The following is a 25001-nucleotide window of genomic DNA, read 5'->3' as shown; positions in this document are numbered from 1 at the left end:
CAGATCAGCCAGCCTGCCCAGATTTGTAAGCTCCAGGGTCAGCGGTGAGTTCCTAACAGGCCAACAAGGGTAACATTCCCAGTGAACCGTTATGTTTCAGCCAGCAGAGCACATACCTTTCTTCTTCCTCTCTCTTCTTCTCTTCCTCCAACCTCTTCCTCTCCTCCAGCTCCCGTTTCTCGGCCAAAAGCTGCCTGTAAACCTTGCGTGCCAGCCGTCCTCGGAGCTGCTTCTGGAACACGATGGCTGCCTTTTTCAGGTGCAGAAATCTCTTCCTCGCGAGGAAAGCTCTGTAATTCTTCTGTATGGTCACCACACCACAAAGGACTTTTCTATATTGCTTTCTGCAAAAGAAGAGTGGCCGCAGAGGTAATGAGGCTATGAGCTAGTCAGATGAGCTTACACTAGAAGACAAAAGGAGAGGACACAGACTTGGACCCGGTCTCTCATTATGGAGACTGGCAGTCAGAGGAGGAAGAGACTTGAGACTAAACAAATCAGAAGAAAAACAAAAGAATAATTCCAAACACAAGAAAGTCAGAGTCCCATCTTTATCCCGGCTATGCTCCTGCAGCAGGACAGCCCCATGCTTCAGAAAACTGGAATGCCTAGCATTTCACATGGTCTGCAAAGTACAGCCATCAAAAGACCACGAGGTAGAGTTGATAGCACATTCTTTAGTCTCAGCACTTGGAAGGGGGAGGCAGAGGCAGAGGCAGAGATCTCTGAATTTGATGCTAACTTGACCAACACCGTGAGTTCCAAGCCAGTCAGGGCTACACAGTGAAATTTTTATCAAAAGACAACAACAAAACAACCATGAAAGATGCAGCTAGGGAATGGGTCTCTAGACAAAGTGACACCGGCTGTGGAGCCTTCATCCCCAAACCTCAAATCTGCAATTTCTTAAGTGCTGATGTGCTTCAAATCTTCAGAGTCTAGAGCTAGAGAGATGGCTCAGTGGCTAAGAGCACAGGCTGCTCTTCCAGAGGACCAGGGTTCAATTCCTAGCACCCCCCACAGCAGCTCGCAAGCATCTGCGTGCACACATGTTACCAGGAAGTACATACATGCAAGGCAAAACACCACACACATAAACTGAAGTAGACCTTCAGCTTCCAGGGCTGGGGATGGAGCTGGGAGACAGAATGAATGTGGAGGATGCATGAACAAGTATTGGGGTGGGAGAATCAGTGTTCAGCACAGAAAAACAAAAGAGTCAGATCTTGGGGTATTTTTGAATTTCTGACTGCCACTCAGGAGAGACCAGGCAGGTAAGGTATTCCAATATGAAAAGCTCCAGAATCTGAAATGATCACGAGCCCTAGTGTTTAGGATGAGAGAGATGCACTCAGGTAGCAATGTCACAGTAAAGAGCCACGCCAGAGGCTTTGGTGGAACCCCTGTCTCCATGTGACTTTTAATGGGATCTAACCTTGGGTTATCTCTGCACAGCCACAGAGCACCCTACTGGGGTCACAGCCCTCCTCCTAGAGCTTCACACCGCTCCCCAGGCATGCTTCTTACCGTGCCAAGTAGCCTAAGATGTGAGCTCGGATGACCATGGCTGCCCGGTCAATCTCCTCTTCCCGCCTCTTCTCCAGTTTCTGCTCCAAGGATTCCCGAAGGAAGACCTGTCCACGAGGGGGATAAGTGTCAGAGGAAAAGAACAGGAATCTCAAAGTCAGGGCCAGCCTTCTGGGGGCAACATCTGTTTCCTTTCTACTGGTGTCTGTTGCAAACGCCCACGATAAGACCTTTTAATCCAGGGCATTTTACACGGCCCACCTGCCACAGACATTCTAAAATCCAATCAGGATGTCTGACGAGAAGAACACAAAAGGCACAGACAGAGAGTCAAGCCCCATCCTCCTTTGTTATGTCTACATTCCAATAGGTGACTGTCAAATCGCCATTAGAGTTCCTACTGTCCTTTGTCACTGTGGCCTGGGCACACGTACCAGCACTGATCCTAGACAAGAGCCTTAATGGAAAGACACACAGACTGGCTTAGGAAGAGCTGAGATGAAGGAAGGAATCCAAACAATCCGAAGATATCATAATTTTGGTGTCTGCGGGAACCTACCTTCTCTCCATGCCTGCTATGCAATTACCGTCACACTGTCTTGGCTTCAAAGGTTTACACGCACAAAAATGTACTGACACCAAGAAGGCAACTCTGGGCCCCGGAGAGATGGCTCAGTGGTTAGGAACACTTGCTGTTCTTCCGGTGGACCCGACTTTGATTCCTAGCACCCACATCAAGTGAATCGTGATTGCCCATATAAATCCCAGTTCCCGGGGAATCCCACATACAATTCTGAACTCCACGGCTGCCTGCACTTATGTGCACACACCCATACACAGACACATAATTAAAAACAAAATAAATCTTTTTTTAAAGTAAGGAGGAGAAAGAAAATATGGGATTGAGGGTATAATTTAGTGGTAAGAATAAGTGCTTAGCATACAGTATGTATGAAGTTCTGAGTTCAGTACACACACACACACACACACACACACACACACACACACACACACACTTCTAAGTCAAGTTTGAAGGTGGAAAGAAGCTCACTGGTTCGGTGGTTACAAACACACCAGATTCAGGATTGAATAAACTATAGGTTCTTCCAGGCTCACTCTGGTCTCCTTGATCTCATGCTGGCCAACTTAGCTGCATCTGATATTGGTACTGGTTAGCATCTCTCAGTCAGAGCACTCTACACCCAGCTCTCACCTGGAGTAAGGGGTTAGGGGACCCTGCTACAGCAGCAGGGTAAGATGTGGGTTTTCCTTTTCTGGCTCTTGGCTGAGGTTTTGGCAACCCACAGGGTTTCAGGCTGTCTGCTGGCCTCCCACACAATGGATGCTGTGGTGGCAGGGAGGAGACACACACAGCATTCAAAGCAGCCTGTGAAGGCTTTGGAGTTTCACTCCTGAGGTGTTGGGGGTTGCTTGTAGATCCGTAACACAAGGGGTTTATTCAGCTAGCACCCTTAACTGCCTGCTACACCCACATCCACACACACGAGCATACACACACACAGAGACACAGACACATGCACACACAGACTCATACCACACACCACACACACACACACACACACACACACACACACACACACACACTCCACATGGACCTTTAGGATGTTAACAACCACCACTTAGCAGTATTTGGGAATGGAACAGCCTGTGGATATTACTAGCCCCCTCGTTGGGGTGGTATCAGTTGTTCCTGCCACTGTACCTTGGTCTTCCCCAGTTGCCACTCGCTGTTAGAAGCATCATAGAACTGCAGGAGCACAGTGCACTTCCCTCGGATGTCCTCAGGCAGAGCCAAGTCCCTCATCAGCACTTTATATCTGCAGCAAAGGGAGCCCAGTGTTATCTTTGCTATTTGCTCTACCACATGCATCCCCTTTGAAGAGAGGATGGGGGTGGGGGGGATGGATGAGGAAAAGTCAGAGGAAAGAGAGAATGGCATTTAGTTCCTTACCTTTTGTAAAAATCCTGAAAGGGTCTTCGGACTGCATATCCTGCCTTTCGAATCCTCACCGTCTCCAGCATCCCAGAGTAGCGCAGCTGGTTGAGCACGACGGCCTGATCAAACTGGTCTGGCATCTAAACCGTGAGATTGGGTAGTTAGATGACACAGCGCTCATGAGACTGCCCTCACTGGTGTTTAGGGAGCCCGTGCGCATACACGCAGTCACTTAGAACCTACACAAAACATACACTGAAAAATGAATGTCTGTGGCGCTGTCACCGGTTCCCAGCTCCAGTCGACACTGCTGTGGCCACCAGCCTGCTTACTGCTTCATAGCTTTTGCCAGCTTAATCTCAGAAGTAGATACGTTAGCATTTATAGCAGTTTAACATAATTACCATACCATTGCGATATCTTGAAAGATATCAACAATTCCTTAAAAATAACAGTGTCCATATTCAAACATTTGACCATGCCACAATGCACTGCTGTTGACTTTCATCTCTGTAATAACCTTTTTCAAAAGTCTAAAGTGTCACCCACACATCACTGCTTATTAAACGTAGGATATAGAGGTGTTTCCTTAGCTAAAAATACAGTATTCAGTGAGGAGCACACATGAGGTGGACACACACACACACACACACACACACACACACACACACACACACACACACACTAGAATTGGGGAAGGGGTGGTTTGGAAATGTCAGGGGATAAAAGAGACAAGACGACTCCGAGTTTGTTCCAGCCCGATACCCCACTTATTGCAAGTTCCAACAGGAGTTGAGTCCAAGAACGAACACACACACACACACACACACACACACACACACACACACACACACACACAGGCTGGAGGGAGGGAGGGAGGGAGGGAGCTAGCCTCCATGCCTCTGCAGTCTTCTCTGTCTTCACAGTGCCAGCTGGCACTGCTGCTGGAACAATGGTTTTCCAGGGGAAAGCAAAGTGGGTCATTTCCCACTTGCAGCTTTTTGGATGGAGATTCAGTCTTCTAATCCAGGCCCCTATTCCCCTTTAATTAACTTGTATGCCGTTATTCTATAGAAGTCTAATAAAAGGACCAAAAAACAGAGCCATACTGTTGAAAAGTCCAAAACAAACAAACAAACAAACAAAAACCAAAAAACCAAAAAAAACCAAAATCCCCAAAAAACAAAACAAAAAACACCACAGTCATGAACACAAAAGTAGACTTAAAGCTAGGGTATTCTACAGATTTAAAAACTCAAATTAAGACAGTCAGTGCGCGCGCGCGCACACACACACGCACACACACACACACGCACACACACACCCCTGATGGAACAGGCGTCCATGTCTGGCAGGCGGACTTCTCTCAAGAATGCCTTACACAAACAGTGGTCAGGTTGTCTTTACTTGCTGTAGTCTAAACGAGTGTAGCCAACAATTTACGGCAAGCAGCCAGAGAGCAGTGACTTGGTTTTTAGTCTATGGGTCTGAACTCTGTAGGCAAGAAAAGCATAAGGCTATGGAAGTCCAGCAGCCCTGACATCCTTTCACCTCTGGCTTAAGGCATGGCACAGGAGGTAAGTGGAGGCTCTGAAAGCATTTGTCCATGACACTTTGAGCTTTACCAGTTGGGAAATAAACTGATCAGTAACGATCTACAAGGAACAGCACTAAGTTTATTTACAAAGCGAATACCAAAGAGTGTGTCAGACTTCTTCAATTTGGTTGGAAGCAGAGAAACTTTTAACTGGCACAATGAAGTGAGGTTCCAAGGGAGAATCCTTAACACTCCCTTTCCTTCAGCTGTGGCTGTGCCTGATCCACACTCTGACACGGCCACTTATAATTCCTTAGCCTGGCACCCAAGTTATTAAAACACCCTAAAAGCTACTACTCCAGGGAGCCGCCCCTCCACGCGCAGTCCACACTCACCATCTTTCTGTGGCTCCAAGGACATTCCACCTTCCGTTAGGCTCTCAGGCCAAACTTCAGACGGGAAAACAACTGCCACCCTGACCTTTTCCCCACAGCTCAAGACTTGGAACAATAATGAACACCATTCCTGTGCTTTAAAAAGTGCCCGGTCACCATGACAACCCCTTCCACTCCGGGCTAATTAGTGTGGTGTGGTTCTAGGATTTGATGCAGCTCCGGGAAGGGAGTGAGGGACGCTGGGAGCTGTTCCTTTTTGCAGACTCCACTGCCATTGTGTTTCTGCCCCTTCCCAGTAATTTAACCAGGGGAAGGGGGAATCTATAGGCTGATGGTCGCCCTGGGCAACCCGCCTACGGTGGTCACGAGGGGGCAGCCCCGGCTTTCCATTGGCGCTTCTGTTTTCAGGGGCAACTTCCTTTTCTGGTGAATTTAACTTTCAAAGATGTCACAGCTGGAGGCTGGGCGAGGAGCATTTTGCTTTTCAAATCCTGCCTAAAGCTTGCTAGTCCTCACCGGTAACCAGTTCTCCAAGGCCAGGCTGCACCCCTACAAAGACTGCCTGCAGGGTACCAAAAGCTAGGTTTTTATGAGAACAAATAAGACTAGATTTTCAGAAGGAACAGTTCTAACCTCAGGCAATTACAGCCCCAGCTAGATCGCTTAGTGAATAGTTATTAAACACCTACTATGTGCAAGATTTTTTTTCCCCCTGTGATTCACAGTTGTGGAAGATTCACCACAGCAGGGACTGCATTTTGTTCCCAAGGTTTCTGAAGTTTGAAAGGTTGTCAAATGTGTCAAAAATCATTACTGATCATGGTTGGGGAGATGGTCAGTGGGTAAATGTGCACCCACAAAAAAGCTGGGCACAGTGGCACTTCTGTGACCCCAATGCTGGGCAGCAGAGAGCTCCAGGTTCAGTAGGAGACCTTATCTCAAAAATTATCTGGTAGGTCACTATAGTGGCTTAATAAGTAAAGGTGTTTGCACCAGAATTTCACCCCAGGAACACACATTGTAGAAAGGAACCGACTCCACCCATGAGTGTGCATGACTCTACTCATGAGTGTGCACGCTGCTTTCAAAGGTAGAAATAATCCAAAGGAAAGAAATCTGGCAAGCAGTACAAGTTACCTGAAGTTAACTTCTGCCTCCAGATACACACACAGGTGCACACACACACAACCACAAAGAACATATAAAGTCTAATACTTTGCATTTAACATACAAAGACAAAGACAAGAATGGACTTAGTCATCAAAGTGTGCCTACTGGTTTATTAGTGGCATTACCGTTAGGGGTTAACTAACCCCTTTCTGATTTGAGGTCTGTTCCTCAGGAAGGAATTCATGCCTGATTTAGGAATGCCAGAGTCCATGGCTGGGGTCTCAGGCCCTGGGGGGGGGGGGATTTGGGGGGGGAGGTGGATAGAACTACCACAGTCGTTTTGCAAAATACTCACATTGTCAGACTGCCTTCTAAACTTTTTTTTTTTTTAAAAAACAACAATTAGCATTGCCCTCAGCCCTGGTCAGGGGATTTCTTTTTGCAACAAGCACCAGTTAATATATACGTACAACTGGTTGAATGGTGGAGAGGAAGAAACTGTAGGATGTTCACCCCTCAGTGAGCCACCTACATCAATCGCCCTTCCAAGGCTCAGAAAACAACACAGTAGTAGAGTAGTAAGACATGCTGTCTTTTGAGAAATGGCCTGGCTATTATAATAGCAATCTCACAGAAGCTGTGCCTGCATGTCCAGGATCAAGCTAGTCACCATTCTAACAAAGGTGTCAGAGGGGGTGGTAAGGCCCTGCCCCTAACTGCCAAGCTACTAGGCAGTTGATAGCTCCTGAGAAAGGATAGTCAACTCTCTTCTAGTGTGTGGCCCCTGGTAGGTTGGTCATGTCATTATATGCTCCTACCCCTGCCTACAGGCACAAAGACAACACTAATGGACCCTTTATTTTAAAAGATGACACCAGGCTGGAGAGAGATGGCTTAGTGGGGCTAGAGAGACGGCAGAGTGGTTGAGAGCGCTGGCTGTTCTTCCAGAGGTCCTGAGTTCAATTCCCAGCCACCACATGGTGGCTGGCGACCACCTGTAATGAGGTCTGGTGCCCTCTTCTGGTGTGACTGAAGACAGCTATACTCATAGTCATAAATAAAAATTAATTTAAAAAAATGACACCAAGCTAGAAGGGAAGAGGCAATATAATCTAGATACAGTGCATACATGTGTATGAACGAGGAAAAAAAAGAATATTGTTTTAAAAAGACACAAAATGGGAGATAAAAAAACTGGAGAGCCCCAGGCAACACGTGGGCTTGAACCAGGAAGGGAAGGTTCACTGTAATGGAGAGAGGCAGCAGAGACTAAGCATGCGGGATGAAAGGGCCTGCCTGCCTTGATGTGGGTTTTTGTACAGGGGAGGGATGGGATGCAGGAGATAGTCCTAGGCTGACTATACCAGATGGAATGGTTTTGGGGAATACTTTGGGTGTGAACAGGACCAGACCTCTGTTATGAAAGGACACCCCTTGTTGGCAAGACAACACTAAAAACATTACCTACCACAGGAAGGGTAAGGGCCACCTGCCACCAGCACACCAGGAGCATCAGCACCTTCAACAATAAGGTGCAAAGAACCAGCTGCTGATTCTGGACTCACTTTGAAAAGGAAGCTACAGAAAAGTCAAGTGTAATCAGCAGCCCAGCAGTTTTGCAGTCTTCCTGCAAAACTGGTCATACCTGTGGATGACCGCATGGCAGGGTACAAGTGTGAGCAGGAGCCGCTGTGAGTACAGGACAGGGGGCTTAGAAGAAAAGGAGCCGAAAAGGACATCAGATTGCACTAGAGAAGGAAAGAACCACATGGATAACACAGAGTTGAAGTACGAGTGCACCTTTCAGGACGCTTCAGAATAGCCCAGCTTTGTGTATGCTCCTGACTGTGCAGGTGCATGCGGAATGCATTTACATGTACATAGATAAGGAGACAGCATAGACAACCTTAAGCATTGTGCTTCAGGCCCTGTCCACATTCATTTTTTAAAGGTTCATTTAGCTTACTTCTTTACTTCATATTATGACATCACCAACCCACCAGAGGCTACACACTAGCAAACAGTTGACTATCCTTTCCCAGGAGTTGTCAACCACCAATACCTTGTCAGTTAGGGACAAGGCCTTATGAGTCCCTCTGATAACTGCATATATGTATGTGCACCACGTGCTTGTGTGCTCGTCCTCGAAAGGCCAGAGGAGGATGTCAGATCCCCTGGAGCAGTAGTTACAGGCAGTTGTGAGTCATCCACTGTGGGTGCGGGTAGCTGAGCCCAGGCCCTCTGCAAGCGCAAGGCTCATGGATACAAAGGCCTGACTATCTTCTATGGTGGAATATAACTTGGTCTAGAAAGGGATGAGCTACTCATACATGTTACAAAACAGTCAAATTAAGATAGCGCTTCTCGAATTTCCTAATTGCTGCGACTCTATAATAGAGTTCCTCCTGTTATGCTGACCCCCAACTATAAAATGGTTTTCACTGTTACTTTATAACTGTAATTTTACTACTGTTGTGAATTGTCATGTAAGTATCTGTTTTCCAATGGTCTTAGATGACCCATGGGTTGAGAACCGCTGTGCTAAGTGACAGAATCCATCACAAAAGATCACACATCCTATGATTCAACTCAAATGAAACACTAAGGAGAGGGGGAAACATACAGAAATAGAAAGTGGACTGGTGAGGGTGCTGGGAGCCACGTAGTAGGGGTGAGGTAGAGAGAGGGGAAGGGAGGGTCTCACTGAGTTGGTGAATGTGTTCCAAGTGCTGACTTTGCCCAGGGCTGCACACCTGTGAAACATTCAAAAGCCACTGGAACGTGTGTTTTCAACAAGTCAGTCATGTGGTGCCTGAACTGGCTGGTCATGTACACGCCTGTACTTGTTACAGTTACTCAGGAGACTGAGGCAGGAAGAACAGACAAGATCAAAGTCTGCTCTGCATGGAAAGTTCCAGGCCAGCAAGGGTTATAAGCAAGTGTGACCTTGTCTCAAAGACAAACAGAATAAAGCCCAAGTAAAATAACTAACGGCAGATAAAAGGCTGAGTATCACTGTGTGTGCCTGTAGTCAGGAGACTGGGCCAGAGGAATTTAAGGCAGGACCAGTCCGGGCTCCATAAGACCCTATCGCAGAAGCAATGCAGCAGAAAGGAAGTCGGGACGCAGGTCAGGAACGCAGGTCATGAAGGCTTGCTGCACACCTTTAAAGCTCCAAGTTTGATCCCCAGCCATGGAGAAAGTATCAAAAGAAAGCACATTAAAGGCCCAGCCGGCACTGAGGCTTTTAAAATGCCCAAGGGGTAAAGGTAAGGGAAAGTTTGCCTACTAGAAACAGGATGAAGCAGTTTTAACTTATGCTTGAGGAATTCAGTCATATGGGGGGTGGGGGAGGAACGAAAGCTCCTTAGGAAATAAGTGTAAAAAGAGAAGAAAAAGTATTTTTCTTCGGTCTGAAATGAGAAGGCTAGACAGAAACAAATGGCTACAGTGAAAGTTAAATATACCACGGCAAATAAATGTTTGCCACCGTAAATACAAGGGCAACAGACGACCTAGCAGTGAGGGGCAGAGGCTTCAAAGTGGAGGCAGAGACAGAGGTGTATATACTTCTAAGTCTGATTGGCCCAAAATGTGACCCAGCCTTGGGTCATGGACATCACACAACGGGAAGGACGTCACCTGCCTATGGTAAAGGGACATTCCATCTGTACTTAGGAAATCAGATGGCCAGGGCGGCCCAGGCATCCCCCGTTTCTTCTCTGGCAGTGCTGGGAACACGAGTGGGAGGCACCCGCCTAGCTTTCGGAGTTGGTTCTAGAGCCTGAACTCACATCCTGACCGAGCTGTCCTCTTGGCCTGCGCCCCCTCTCCCCGCCTCTCCTTTGCAAACCTTTACTGTTAGTAGGCCTCCAAGCACTGGGAAAACAATCCACAGACCTGGAGAAAGCCTGGCAGAATGCAGGCACGACAACCCTGCCTGCTGCAGGGGCATTAGCCGGAGCTCTACGTGCTGACAAGGTACCAGAGCACCCACGACCCCAGGACTAGGGTGAAACCTCTGCATACCCTGGAGTCCCCTGAGAAAATAATGGAGGACGTTGCATAACATGGTAAGAAGGGTTGCTTAACTTGTCTAGGATCACAGAGCACATGCCTTCCAGAGTCAGGCAGAGTTTCTGCTAAGACCCGTAGCTAGCACATTCAGCAAGGGGGTGGGAAGTTCCATGGCATTAAAGTATTCCTTATTTAAAACAGCAAAGTTCATTTCTGGGATGCTGGGAACCACTAGCAAAGGACTGAGATGCATATTTTACATATCAAAGCAGGTTCTCCCAGCATCCCTCAGTCCCTACCTGGCATACCCTGCCCTCAATTCTAAACTTTGCAGCCCAGGGCTGGGGCTGTCCTCCCCTATATAATACAGATATTTTGTCTCCCACCCCCACCCCTCTCTCTGCATTCATGCCCTTTCTCTCTCCCCCTTCCCCTGCCCCATGGTGACTTCCCTGACCTCCTTCCTAGGGGCGAATGAACTTACCCAAGAGCAGCTTCCCAATAAACCTGTATTTAATATAATCTAATCTGGCTCACTTCCCTGGCAGCCAAGAACTAATTTATCACCAGTATTCCTGAATGAACTTCCGCATAAGAGCTATTTTGGGAGTAGCCCAAATAGAACTCCAGTCTGGGGGCTGGGGAGATTGTTTTGTGGTTAAGAGCACTGGTTGCTCTTCTAATAGGACCCAGGTTCCATTCCCAGCACCCACACTGCAGCTCACAACTGTCTGTAACTCCACTTCCGAAGGATCCAACACCCCTCACACAGACATACATGTAAGCAGAACACCACTGCACATAAAAGGAAGAAAGGAAGGGAGAGAGAAATCCACAGATAAGACGGCTTAGTTAGAGCAGGGGCTGCCAAAGTACAGCCTATCTATACAAATAAAGTTTTACCGAAACCCAGCCACGCAAACCTGGGGAGCATGGGGACTTTAGTTCAAATCCTTGGCACCCACACAGAAAGCTAGCCAAGTACACCCATCACCCCAGTGCTGAGGGGCACTGAGCTTGGTTGCCACTTGTCTGGCTTCAGGTTCAGCTAGAGTCTCTCTCAAGAGGATAAGGCAGAGGGATAGAAAGGCTACCCATTGTTTTTGGGCGACTTGTTTAACGACCAGCCCCGTTCTCTCTCTCTCTCTCTCTCTCTCTCTCTCTCTCTCTCTCTCTCTCACACACACACACACACACACACACACACACACACACACACACACACACACACCATGCACAGTGCCAATTCCCAAGTTACAGGACAAGCCATGGCTGGGCCTTGGATGTGGTTCAGAGTAAGGGCCCAAATCAGAAGAAATAGACCCTGTGTTCCACAAAAGCTCTCGAAGTTAAAAAACAATACACTTAAAAATCATTCCACTTGTGTTTGGTGCCAGAGAAGGATTTCTTTAAGTCAGCTCCTTGCCGGGTTTAACCTAAGGCTTGTTCATGTAGATAAGCTCTCAGACTCACAGTCCTCAGCAACTGATCTGATCTGATCTGATCATCTGAAGATGAGGACGAAGGCTGGAGGTAAAAATGTGAACCAGCAAAGACACAGGGACAGTTAAGCTAAGCACGTGGAAGGTCAGATATGAGGGATTTCCGAGCTTCAAATATACAATGGGAAAGATCTTTCAAGACCGAGATTCTCACACATGTAGTTTCCCCCCATCAATTCTGCATTTAACTTCCAAAACACAGCAAAAGATCCTTGTCTCATTGACTCATTAACCTCTGTAAATAGTCATTTGAACACAGCGTCTTTGGCGCCTACAGCTGTGGTGAGAGCCATGCAGAAGTGTGTGCTGAAGCAAAGCCTCATAGGCCGAGATGGAGTGCCTGATCTCCCAACTGCTCAGAAAGACCATGCCTGCCAGCCTTCCAGTGTTTGGAACACGTCTTCCTCTCTCACTGTACTCATGGGACCGTCACACATTCAGACCTTAGCTGCTATTGTACCTCTGTCACGTACTTGTTTCCAAACCCGACATGGGCCTGAAAACCAGACATGGTGAACATACGGTCAAATGGTTCCCTGAGGCATGAGAACACAAGCCAGCCTCCATTACAGCTCTTCCGCCATCCACACTCCTCCAGCTTCCTGCTTCTATCAGACCCTGAATCTGCAGCAGACTTCCTTCCCTTCTCCAGGGCTACTGCCCAGGGAGAGCTTCCTGTGTGGACTCCCTTCACTCTCCATAGAAGCCCCCAGGGTTCATGCCAGTGTGTGGCTCCCCCCAGCCAGGCTTGGAGTCTCCCTGAGAGCGCAGAAGGACACCCATATGCTCCCAAAGGTCTGGGCTTGCTGAATGAGGGTGAGGCGGGGCTGACACTAAGCATGTATGCTCTAAGGAAGGCTACGTTGCCTTCCTGAACAAGATGGAGAGAGCACCTAGCCATGCCTGGACTGCCCCATGCCAGGGATTCCAATGACCTGGAAGAAACTTCCAGGAGTTCGTTCAGCCCGATGGGTGCCACTATTATCACTCCAGTATAAACTGAACATGGACAGTGCCCTGCCTGAGGCCTCATGACCATGTGGTTCTAAGTCCTGTGCTCTTCCTTAAAGGAAAAAACCCTAACAGGGCCAATGATGGGCAGTAGTCCCTAATGAGACACTTGTCAGACAGATGGCAAGTATTTAGGAACTTTCACAATGGCTGACACGTGGTATTGTTCATTGCATTTTCCAAATGTGCTGACCCATAATCAGTCAGCAAAAGGAAATTAAAACCTGCCCTTTAAGGTTGGTAAGACAAGGGGGTTGGGGATTTAGCTCAGTGGTAGAGCGCTTGCCTAGCAAGCGGAAGGCCCTGGGTTCGGTCCTCAGCTCCGGAAAAAAAGAAAAAAAAAAAAGAAAAGAAAAAAAAAAAAAAAAGGTTGGTAAGACAGTACAGCAGATAGAGGGGCTTGCTGCTAAGCCCAACAAACTTGAGTTCTATCCCCCGGACCCACAAGATCAAAGAAGAGAACAGACTCCTCCAGGTTGTCCTTTGACCTGTGCACCACACACACAAAATAATTTAGAAATAATGGTAACAATAACAACAAAAGCAAACAAACAAAACCCTGCCCTTTACCATGGTAAAAGTTCTAAAAGGTACTGTTACCAGTGCTGAGGCTGGGCAATGACTGAACGATGCGTCTCCATCAATGGCGTGCACTCTCCATATGCCTGACCCACTGAAGGGTGATGGGCAGGAAAGAGCACTGACTTAGATGTTTCCTTGAAGCTGCAGGTGTAAAATATCTACTCCAGGCTCTTGAGTCAGTCATGGCACTCTTTAAAAAGTTCTCCAGATTAAACAGGAGACGGAACGGATATCCCTCCAGCCTTTCCATTGTGGAAAGACTTGGGGCTTAGCCAGCCTTGCTAAGGAGCACCAACTGCATTTGGCGCAGCTGTTCGGAGGCCAGATGGTGCCACACCAACACGCAAAGGCAAGCACCAGTGCCAGACACGCTCTCTAAAAGTCTCTTGCTGAGGAAGGCTTAGCCATAGTGCCCAGTCTCAGCTCTAGAACCCAGCAGAAAAGCCAGGGCCAGAGAGACCTGCTTAAAAGACTCCAGGGAAGGATGTCGTTCCTAGTAATGGGAGGGTTCCCAGAGAGAAGTAAGTCTCTTTGGGTTCAGCTCTCACCCTTTCCAGGATTAATGCTTACTCAGAGACATGGTCTTCATTTTAGCCAGAGATGGACCTTAGTTTAAAACAATGCTGAATAAAACACCATAATGACCTTCTCAGAGTAAGTGACAGATACTGCCTTGGCAGCCATTTTTCAAACCTGAGGAGTTACAGATATGTTGACTGGAAGTCTTAATACTGTGGAAGCTCCAAACAAACCTTCCTCTGAAACAGAAGCTCTGATTACATCAAGTGTTGGCAGTTTTTGTCTTGAAGATTCAGAGTTTATGTAGGAGTCAGAGGCACTGGGTACCACTGCTTGGTGGTAGCACAGAGGTCTTAACAGAGAAAGAAGATTCTTCCAAAATGGACTGTCCCTGGCGATGATGCCTAAAGGTCAAAACTATGCTCAAGGCAAGCCAGTGTGAACAGTGGTCATCTTGGCAGCACACACTAGTGGCAGGTAATGGTAATCCTGACTGTCAGGTTCAAAGGCAGTAGCTCAGAGTCAGACAAAAGCAGGGACCAGAGTTCCCTGCCTCAGTGAGAATCACCCGGGGTGGCCTCACCAGCAATGGCCAAATGCCCAAGTTCCCCAGGCTGGGAGTCATGGGAAAACAGTGCCCAGAGTACAGTCAGGGCTGGAAGAGGAGGCTGAGACACTGCTCTGTTAGATACAGGTGGGGTGTGTGGGTTCGGGAATAGATGCTCTCAAACCTTGCCAAGTTACAAGGTGAGCTCATGTGCTGTGGAAACTTGGGTGTGGTGAGGTCTGGGGGTGGGTGTCAGGGAGAAAGGCTGCAATGGGCCTTTCAAGATGAGGTTGGAACCCACCGACTTCAGAGGCTGCAAGTTCAAGGCCAGGGGCTCACCATTTTCTCTCTGACCCCGGAGGTTGTGGCCCCTACCCGAGCATTTCAAGGACACTCAAGATTTCACACAGAGATCAATTCTTCATATGCAAGCTATGATGCAATCAGAAAAAAAAATTCTTGCTTACTAAAACATCAACTGAGGCAAAGAAATAATGAAATTCTCAAGGGGTCTCCTGAAGACTATATGAAGAGGCCTGTAAGAACTGGGTCACCAAATGAAGCCACACATTCTGCAGGGACGAGATAGCAGATTGGAGTTCAAAAAATTCAAACGGGATAATGGGATTTATTAAACAATGGAATCTGGGCAGCCCTTAAGATGTGGGCTTGGGTGTAGTTTGGTGGTAGATCATGCACGGGCTATTGAATGGGGGAGGGGGCTTTGCAAGGCAGGGAGGTTGGAATCACGCCTATTAAAATATGAGTTACTTTTGCTTACTATTACACATTCATTGTGTAAGGTCAAATATTTCGGTGAAAATACCAGAAAGTAATGACAAACAGTGTCCCCCCCTATTAAAATACACCAAACAGGAAGCAGAACTTACTGTATGTGTTGGAAGTACAAGAGGCAGGCCCTGTCCTGAAAGTCACCCTGGTGGGAAGACAGGTCACCTGACTTTCCAGCTGTTCATTTTAAAACAAGCGGAGCCATTTCTCAAGTTCCATCCCGAGCACCAAAAAGAACCCACAAAATAGTGTTACACAAGTCTCAGAAACACATAAGAGGTGACCAGGTGTGGCTGAGCACATCTGAATCCCAGCCCTAGAAGGCTGAGCAGGAAGACCAGACTGCCACAAGTTCAAGGTCTGACTGGATTGGGTCAGAAATTCCAGGACAGAGACCTTATCTCAAAAAAAGCCCCAAACAACAGAAAGACCCAGAGAATGAGGATGAGAAGGGTAATTTATCCTAAGTCAGGCCACAGCCCTGTACAGGCTGACAGAAGGCTCAGCCCTCTGCAGAAATCCCATCCGGAAACCCTCAGAGAGCAGCCTTGGGCTAATCTAAAGAACCCAAGGCTGCCTTTTCATCCTGTGAAACTAAACGCCAACCTCAATGCATCCATTATTGTCCTACCATCTCTCAAGCCACCATACTGAACAGGTCGCAGGCCCCTCTATTCAGACTCAGCCTGACAAATCATGATGAGAAATACAAATTAGGAGGGCAGCTGTCTCTCTTTGCTGGCAAGGACGCCCACAGTGCTCATTAGGATGCTGGACAGGCATGGGGCTTACTGAGTCACGCCCCAAGGTTATGGCCGAGCAATGCAATCGGGGTTTATAGCTAGAAAAAGGCAGGACTGAAGTAGGGTCTGTGGGAGATAGCTGAGGTAAACACTCTTCAATGTCCAGACCGGAAACACTGTCAGCCTGAGATCTGGAATACCTGTCTGAGTGAACGGATTCGTTATGCTGCAGTCAAAGCAGGCACGACACACTATGGTGGCCACGACACACTATGGTGGCCATACGTATCACAGTGTAGATGACAACCAGGAGGATGCACGTGACACGGGCCCTTGCTTAGGTGTTTAAACGCCAAGGATATTTCCAAGCTTCTGGAAGTCTGTGCTTTGCTTTGAGAAGTAACACACGGTTAGTAATACAGAGGGAAACAAAGGCTTCCAGAAACAGACAAGGCAGACAGGCACGCACTTGCACACACACATCCCTTCACCACAAATTGGAGCTAAGAAGTCTAATAAATTATCCAAAGAATAGATGAGAACAGCAACTTAGAAGAAGTCAAGCCAAACACCCTGTCACCAAGCAAAGTGGCCGTTCATGTCCTTGGAGCCACACATGTCATGACAGTGCTAAAACAGATTTGAGAAGTTACCCCTTCCCATTTCAGGGACAACCTGAGATGAAGTAACTTCATTTGCATAAAAACACACAGCTGAGAAAAAACTTCAGTAACAAAGAGTTGGTTTATAAATATTCATGAACACATAAAAATAACAAAGAAGAAAAAAATCCAAATGGAGAAATTTATTTGACAACTGCTCAGTGCAGTGTGCTGGGACAGGCAGAAATGTATTGGTAAGCCTGTGGTAAATTCTACTGTCTAGCGGGTAGGCAGGCCTGGTGGGACAGGGCGTGGGTGAGCACCGCCTCTTAGGATTCTTCTTTCCTGCTTAGTCATGAATTAAAGTGGCTGCCTGTAATTCATAGTGGGAAATTAGCCAGCCCACAATATCTGCTCGGTGTGTCTGTTAATATCTATTAAGTATAAATTAGAAACACCACACAGGAGTACACTGAGCAGGTAGAAATTACTAGGAAACAGGAAGTCACCAGGTCCTTCCCATCCTTGGTGGGGCATTGGTCAGGACTCCAAGCACTAGGCTCTCACTAGTCCTGGATTTGGGGACAAGTGAAGCCCTCAGGCTGGCAGCATGACAGTCTAGGCTTCTGAGAGATATAATTCCAACTGCTTAAGATCTGGGTGTCCCTTCCCACTCCCAGATGCCAGCTTCAGGGAAGTGCCCCATGGATGAGGCACCAGTCTGCCAGCTTCTGTGGACAACTCTTCTGCCAATCGGTGAAGCATGAAACGGGCTTGATACCAACAAAAGGCTTTAAATTAAGCAAAATATTCAAACAAAAAGAGGCTGGGGATGTAGCTGAGTGGCAAAGTATTGAGCAATAGCGTACTTGAGGAAGGCCCTAGGTCCTCATTCTAGCACCCTGTAAACCCCTCAGTCACACAAACTCACAAATAGGTGATAGTGGTGGTGTGAGTTTTCCTGACTTCTAAGACAGACTTGCATGCAGATGCAAATGACGTGCCCCTCCCCGTTTGCTCTCCTCACCCTGGAATACCTGTGACTTCCTCCCTGTCAGCGAGAGACCTTTACTTCACACCAAGGCCATCCCAGGTCTGCAGTGCCCTGAACTGCCCCTGCCAATTATCTTTTCCAGAAGGAATGTTCGTCCTTCACAAATTCTCCCTGTGGAGATTCTGAAGAGTTTGGAAAATGAGCCTGAACTACCCCACGCAGCAGCAGCAGAGTCCTCCAGCAATACCCACGTACCGCATTGTCCCACAAAGGTGCCAAGAATGGTAGGGTGTCAGCCACATGACCATCGGTGGTGACAGGAACCCAGAGTGTGGACAGACTTTACAGACACGTTCACAATAATCCCCAGGTCCTGCTTAAAGTGGGTAAAGCTAATCTTGGCACCGTCACTAGCAAACATGAGTACTGGGACCATAGGCACCCACAACTGGCTACAGGCAGACCGGCATCCATCTGTAATGCCTTGTGTCCACCACGGTATGTGGCATCCCTGGTCTCTATTCCAGAGATGTTTAGAAAAGGAACTATTTGGTCTCACTGGTCACTGTGAGTTGTCTAAAAGGAAAGGTAAAATTATTCACTGGGCCCACAACACAGTTAACTTGTTCTTTGAAAAATCTGAAAGCCTTTGCCATTGGCCCCACAAGATGCTGCCATACAGCTCTGGTGGGAGGGGGCTGCTGCTATGGGGTCACGAGGCTGTGAGTGACATGACAAAACCATGATAGGTCACAGGCTGATCAAGGTTTAAAAACCCTAGGATGTCAGGGAACACTCTCAAAAGTCCTCTCAGGTCTCTACACAGCCCCCCAACAAGCACTCAGAAAAAGAGTGGTTGGTGTTCTGACTATGGCTTCCTCTATAAGACTCGAAAAGTGGAAAGAAGAAAAAAGAAAAAAAAGACAAATCACCACCAAACCCAAACCCACCTGTGTACCTGTGCCTCCAGGTCGGCCACTCAGGCCCTGGAGCACCGTCTCTCTCAGTCATTCAATACCTTACAGCAGCGTGTGGTGACAAGAAAGAGCAGCCGGCTATGAGCAGGCGGGGCGAGTGTGCCATACAGGACAGGTGGCGCCTGGATTGTAGTGGCTTCTCTTCACTGAGAAGGAGAAAAGTAAAGCTTTCACCCCATGGACGCTGGCAGACCTTGGAGGTGATGTGGACCAGGGAGTGCCACGGGCTTGCCTCCAGTAGCAGGAGCAACTGGGCAGCCGGCTGGTTGCAATCAAGGCTGGTTTAGGAGGTGGCCAGTGCCCCAGCTTTGCGGCTCTGGACTCTCTTTGTTTCTGCTACTCCGCTCGGAGGAGTAACAGGCAGAGTGCTAGAAGCCTGGAAATCAGAGTCAAATGACGTCATGACCAGGTCCAACCAGTTCTTCCACCTCCACAGGACCTCACTTCCCTGATCTGCAAGCTAAGAAGGCTCAGAGGGTTGCAAGTGTGCGCACCTGTGGGCTAATGTAAATCTACTAGCCCGGGCATTACTTGAAATTATGAAATTGGATCCGTCCTCCAACCAAATGACAGACCCCGATTTCAGAATGTGACCAAAGGAAAAAGAGAACAAATGTAAGCTAATTTTTCCTCCATACTTCCTTTGCGCATAATAACTAACAACGATTTGTACTAGGCTCCAGTGAGCCCATGGCCTTTAATGGGACTAAGCAAATCTTTCTTAGTCCTCTGTGTGTAAATGTGCCAATAGTTGTATCTGAGTCTAGGTGCCTTAAAAGAAGTCAGTACCAGATACAATGTCTCAAATACTCCTCCTTCGCCTGAATCAAGAGGTAAAATTGCAGTTGCCTAGGTTTATTAGGCAAAGCCTTTTGAGCACGACCCCCCCCCCCCCACTTACTTATTTAAAGAGATGTAAAAACAGCTAGAGGAACATCCATTTTCTGGAGGATTGTTCAGCCCATACAGGCTGGAAGCAGGGTGAGATAGCAGCACCTCTAACAGTGTCCCTTCCCTTTCCGAGAGGCAGATGCTGAGACTACCACCTTGTAATTCCAAAACCAAACAGCATTATTCCTTTTAAAGTGAAATGCTGACTGGAGCAGCATCTGGCACACTTTAATGAGCGGCTGCATCCTTTCAGAGGGCTGAAACTGGGGCAGCCATTCATCTGAGAGGGTGGACAGAGCACAGGCATCGCACAATGGTGTGCAGCAAGCTGGCATAAAAGCCCCCGGAACATTTAAAGTCTGAACACAGACAGCTTACGAAGAGCATTGCCATTTAACAGCAGGACTTGGTAATCTCAAGACTGGAAATGGTACAGTTTTCTAAGAGTAAACACTAGGTTAAAAGCAACAGCAAATTCACCCGAAAAAGTTACCATGTGGAGTTGCCATCTCCCTAAGAGCAAATAATAATAATAATAAAAGACTGAAAATGATGCGCGGTACTGACTGGTGCCCTCACCCAGGTCTGTCTGGAGTCCTGGGGGCTGAGCCCCGAGTCTGCTGAGGAGTGTCACAACCACAGCCTAGAAAGAACAGGCTGAGACCACAGCTCATCTCAACTGCCCACTCCACACGCCAGCAGGCCAAGCGTGCCAACCCCGCCTTGGCCAGATAAGAAAATGGTTAAGCAAGTATCATCTCATCCATAGAAGTAGCCAAGGCGGGAGGGAAAGGATGTGAAATCCAGTCATGGATTCACTTCACTTCAAAGAGCCAGGCAGGCCAGAACTGGAAAATCCAGGCAACCACGACCAAAAAGGTAGATTACAAAATTAAGGTGACCGTGAAACCCAAACATGGAGCTCTGGGCTGGAAAGGTACAGTGGGGAGAGGGGCAGGTACTCACCAGCCAGGCGCCGAAGGAGAAAGGAGCAGGGCTCTGGAGGCTGGAAACAGGCAGGTGGAGTCAGAGCCCAAGTCAAGAGCCTGGAGTGGGGGTGGGGAGGCCGGTCAGAGGGCAGGAAGGAGTGGCAGTTAGTAGTTAGCGGTGCCCCTTGCCTGGGGGTGGGGTGGAGACCAGGAAGGAGGGCAGAGCAAGAGGCAGGAAGCTCTGAGAAGGGTGCTAGGAACAGTTTTGATCACACAGCCTCAGACAAGGTTGAAATACTCAACAGTGAAGAGGGGACAAGCTGGTCCAGTGCCCTCTCTTGAAAGAAGGCAGATGTGTTAGTCTGCCTGTCTCAATCAAAGTGTGCTTAGGTATGCATATGTAAATGTTTACAAAGCAGGCAAGGGAAGGGGCTTAAGAAAAATTAATTTATGCTGGGAATGTCGGCTCACACCTTTCATCCCGGGCAGAGGCAGGTAGATCTCCATAAGGCTAGCCCTCACTGCACTTACAACAGCCTTGTTTGCAACAAAAGAAACGATCCAGTAACAGAAATCTGACTTTCAACTACTGCCACTGAGGGCTGGAGACAGATCATTTTATGAAGCAATTGCCTATTCTGAGAGGTACAACCACTGGCGAAATCCTTGGAATGCTTCATGACATATTAGACTGAACAAACAAACAAACAAAAAACCAAAAAAAAAAAAACACAGCTAGGATGATCCCAATTTACACAAGTATAGCTGAAGATGGTGACACCTGCCTATCACTCCAGATGCCTAGAGGCCAAGGCTGGAGGACAGCAAATTCTTTTGATTCCTGTCTAGTTTACAGAGGGAGTTTAAGTTCAGGTTGGGCAAGGGCACTGTTGCAAACTAAAGAAAAGGACTGGAGATGTAGCTCAGGTGGACAGCAGCGTAGGCCAAACCCAGGGGTTTAGTTCCCAGGAACAGGGATGGGGGTGGGCAGTGGAATTATGGCAAATACAGACAAAAAGTTCATCGCTATCTTTCAAATACTTTCTAATCAATAAGCATTTCTTTCACGCTGGTGCCTTGTCACGTGTTCTTTTATAGAGGGAAGAAGCTAGTCAGGTGAAGGAAGCTAAGGGAGACATTCTACTTGTCAAGGAAACCTGAGGGGGAGCTTAGAGCCTGGATCGAGCCCTAGGATCCTACCTCAGGCTTTGCTCTGGAATCACCAAAGAGACTGGCAGTGGAAGAGGGTGGGGACCTAGGGGGAAGGAGGCTGTGAGTTAAGGGAGAGCAGGGGTGGAGGTTTCGGGAGAATGGGGGAGGGGGCTTGGGGAGAATGGTCTTTATGTAAAGCTGAGTGAGGGGATGAGGGAAGAGCACCAGAACAGTCAGGAACAGAAGTCACACACACACACAGCTGGGGTTGCCTATGAGCATGCTAATGTGGGGCTTCATATGCTAAGAGACTACAGAAACAAACCATCGGTCAGGAACAGCCCAGGGTCTGGGGTGGGCTCCTAGGTGCCTGTAGGTCTCCCATCTGATTGGTTAATATTCTGGAAGTTTTGCAGGAAGGGTTAAAGACCCCTGGAGGACTGCAGCAGGGATTGGAGCACGTGCTCCAATTTACAGCTTTTACTTCACAATGAGCAGCACCCACTCTATGATATACAACCTGCGAGGAGCCGGAGACAAATACTGGTCTACCAGAGAACGGGTAGTGAGAGAGACAGTGGCATGCCAGGTGCTTTACTGGAAACTTCTTTGCAAAAAAGGGAGGAAGCACCGGACACAACCAGTCACAAGCTCACTCGAGGTTTGGATTATTTACAGATGCTTCTTTGGACAAAAAGTAGATTTAGGCAAGTAGGGCATTGCTTTCAAACGTTGTTCTATTTCCTATGAAAGACCACCTTCCCGGTGAAAACACTTAATCCCGCCCAGGACCCACTTAGCAACTGAATGGACATCAGTCTAACCAACCCACTCTCACAGTGCGGGCAAAGATTAGTGATTCACCCACTCCACGAGTTCATCCTTAGGGGGAATCTTTTCCTTTGGAGAATTGTAGCAAGGAGTGCCTGTGCGTCCTCATATTTCTCTGACTGTTAGCAATATTAATGTATGCACATAGGCATACGTGTGTCTCTGTGTGTGCACGTGTGTGAAAACAGCTCACAGTATCCAGCAGAAGAAGATCATTTGATTCACCTAATGGACATCTCCACCCCGGGAGAACCCGATTTTTAAGGCAAATTTAGAAAGAACTAATTCTGTGCAGGTTTCTTTTAAAGTTTATCGATACAGCAGAAGATACGGAAAGGCTATAAGACTGTAGTAATAAGCCTTTGGGGGAGAAATACTTCAAATGCAAACAAAGAAACCACCACTACTAACTTTCTTCTTCGACTCATTCGTAACCATTTCTTTCTTTAAACGCTGGGTTCCTCATCAAAAACAGGACAATCAAAGCCTCCGCTGACAAACGAATTACTATCCTCCATCTTTACAAAGGAGTATTACTAGTTCAAACCTCTGCCATGCAAACCAGCACCTCCCCCACTTGTTTCAGGACCAAACAGTTGGGTGGGTGTGCAGAAAAGCGACCAATCCACTCCGCTGCTATTTCATTGAACAGCCTTACAGCACAGCAACCTTTACAAAGTAGACGAAACTTTCAGGCAGAGCCAAAAAGGAAAGCGAACCAAGCCAAACCCTACCTTGGGTTTTCTTTCTCTCTCTTCAGGGTCTTCTCACTGCAGACAGCCGCATCTCCAGACGAAGGGCCCAAGAGTATCGCAGCATAGACAGCAACCCCTGCTATCTGAACTTGCCCGGTCTTTTATGTTGTGTCTTGGGCTGTGCTTGCTTAATTCATTCCTGATTCTACCCAAGAAGCCCAGCCTCTCAAGGCTGGCGTGATAGGAATTGCCGATGATACTTCTGACCATAGGTGCAAATGAGCCATGATTCCCACACCAGCAAACATGCAAATTCAAAGTCCAAAGAGTCGAAATTTTCAAAGATTGTATCTATTTAAAGATGAGGATGCCCCCCCTATAAAAAAAATCCTTAAATATTTTAGCTGTGATCTTGGAAAACCCGCCCAGAGAAAACTCTCTTCCTTTTCTTGAGCGGAGCTTCATTTACAGCTATTTACCCAGGTCTTTACAGAGGGCAGCTGAATAGTTGCCATGACAACTCGATAAACAGGCCTGAAGGACCACAGAGGGGTTTACTGGATTGTTTTGTTTGGAGAGGAGAATAGTTGCTTTAATGGTTTCTTTTACCAAAATCTTCTCAAAAGGTAAAGCTGCCTTTGTACAGACCTTTTGTATGAGACATTCTCTAAGCAAAAGGAAACCCTGGCAATGTGTCAAAGCCAGCCAGGAATATTGGAGGGATCAGGAAAATAGAAAAGAATCACTGAAGGTTAGGAACTGATGTTGAGTGTATGGTCTCCAGGAAGGACACAGAAGAAATGGAGCCACCTCAGAAGACCTTAATTTACTTATAGTTAGTTAAAAGGACAGACAGCCCACATATCTCCCCCCACCCCGAAACAGGGTCTCTCTATGTAGTCCTAGCTATCCTGGAACTCACTCTGTAGACCAGGCTGGCCTCAAACTCAGAGATGAGCCTGCCTCTGCCTCTAGAGTACTGGGATTAAGGAGCGCACCATCACCGCCTGGCAAAGATATTTCTTGTGTAAGAAGCTCATTACAACTGGAGTCAACCGTCCACATTTAGTACTTCGAAACATTAGTGAAACCAAGAAAACCACAGGTCCCTTTTAGGGTTCTAAGTCTCAATAATTAAAGAATTTAAGGATGGACTCCAATGGAATCTGGAAGACGATTTCATTAGGAGTTAACAGGAAGACCCTGGAGCAGAGGAGCTACAAACCGTGCTGCCTGAGGAAAGGGGGGTTGGGCAGAAGAAAGAGAAAGCCAAGTCCTTTGAGTAAAGCTCCCATGGAAGTCAGCCACGTGGTGACAGAGCAGCCAGATGGTAGGGAGGGAGGCTTTAGAGAAAGAGAGAAGGCCAAAGCGTTAGGAAAAGCACACTTGGAGGGAACATAGAAGAAAAGGAATGGCTACAGTCTGAGGACGAGCAACAGACTTAGGAAACTGCCTGTCTGCAGCGCTGTGAGCAAGTGTACAGGGCTGAAAAAGTCCATCATCTTCTTAAAGGGCCAGTTACTCCTCCTAGCTCATTAGCATGGTGCCCCTGCTGGCTTAGGGAGTGGTTCTTTGTTAGGTAATTGGCCTGCAGAACTGAATCATTAATTTTAAGCTTGTCAGAATGGAAGCCATCAATGTAGAATATATTCTTCACCACAAGTCTGAGACAGGCACGCACTGTGCAGCTG

General features: G+C 47.6%; 1 protein-coding gene across 6 annotated transcripts in view; it reads right to left on the bottom strand.

Annotated features, from left to right (window-relative positions):
- The window catches only part of Myo10 (myosin X), a 202235-nt gene that overhangs the window by 36214 nt on the left and 141020 nt on the right, over positions 1–25001 (bottom strand). For 3 of the 6 annotated variants that reach the window (NM_001401822.1, XM_087621816.1, XM_087621818.1), the window contains 4 exon segments: positions 117–344; positions 1528–1634; positions 3251–3365; positions 3500–3624. In NM_001401822.1, the coding sequence (NP_001388751.1) occupies positions 117–344; positions 1528–1634; positions 3251–3365; positions 3500–3624 (575 nt within the window). 6 annotated transcript variants of the gene reach the window in all.

The sequence above is a fragment of the Rattus norvegicus genome, chromosome 2, assembly GCF_021556685.1.
Source record: "Rattus norvegicus strain SHRSP/BbbUtx chromosome 2, alternate assembly SHRSP_T2T, whole genome shotgun sequence".
Taxonomy (NCBI): Eukaryota; Metazoa; Chordata; class Mammalia; order Rodentia; family Muridae; genus Rattus; species Rattus norvegicus.
This window is presented reverse-complemented; position numbering and strand designations above follow the sequence as displayed.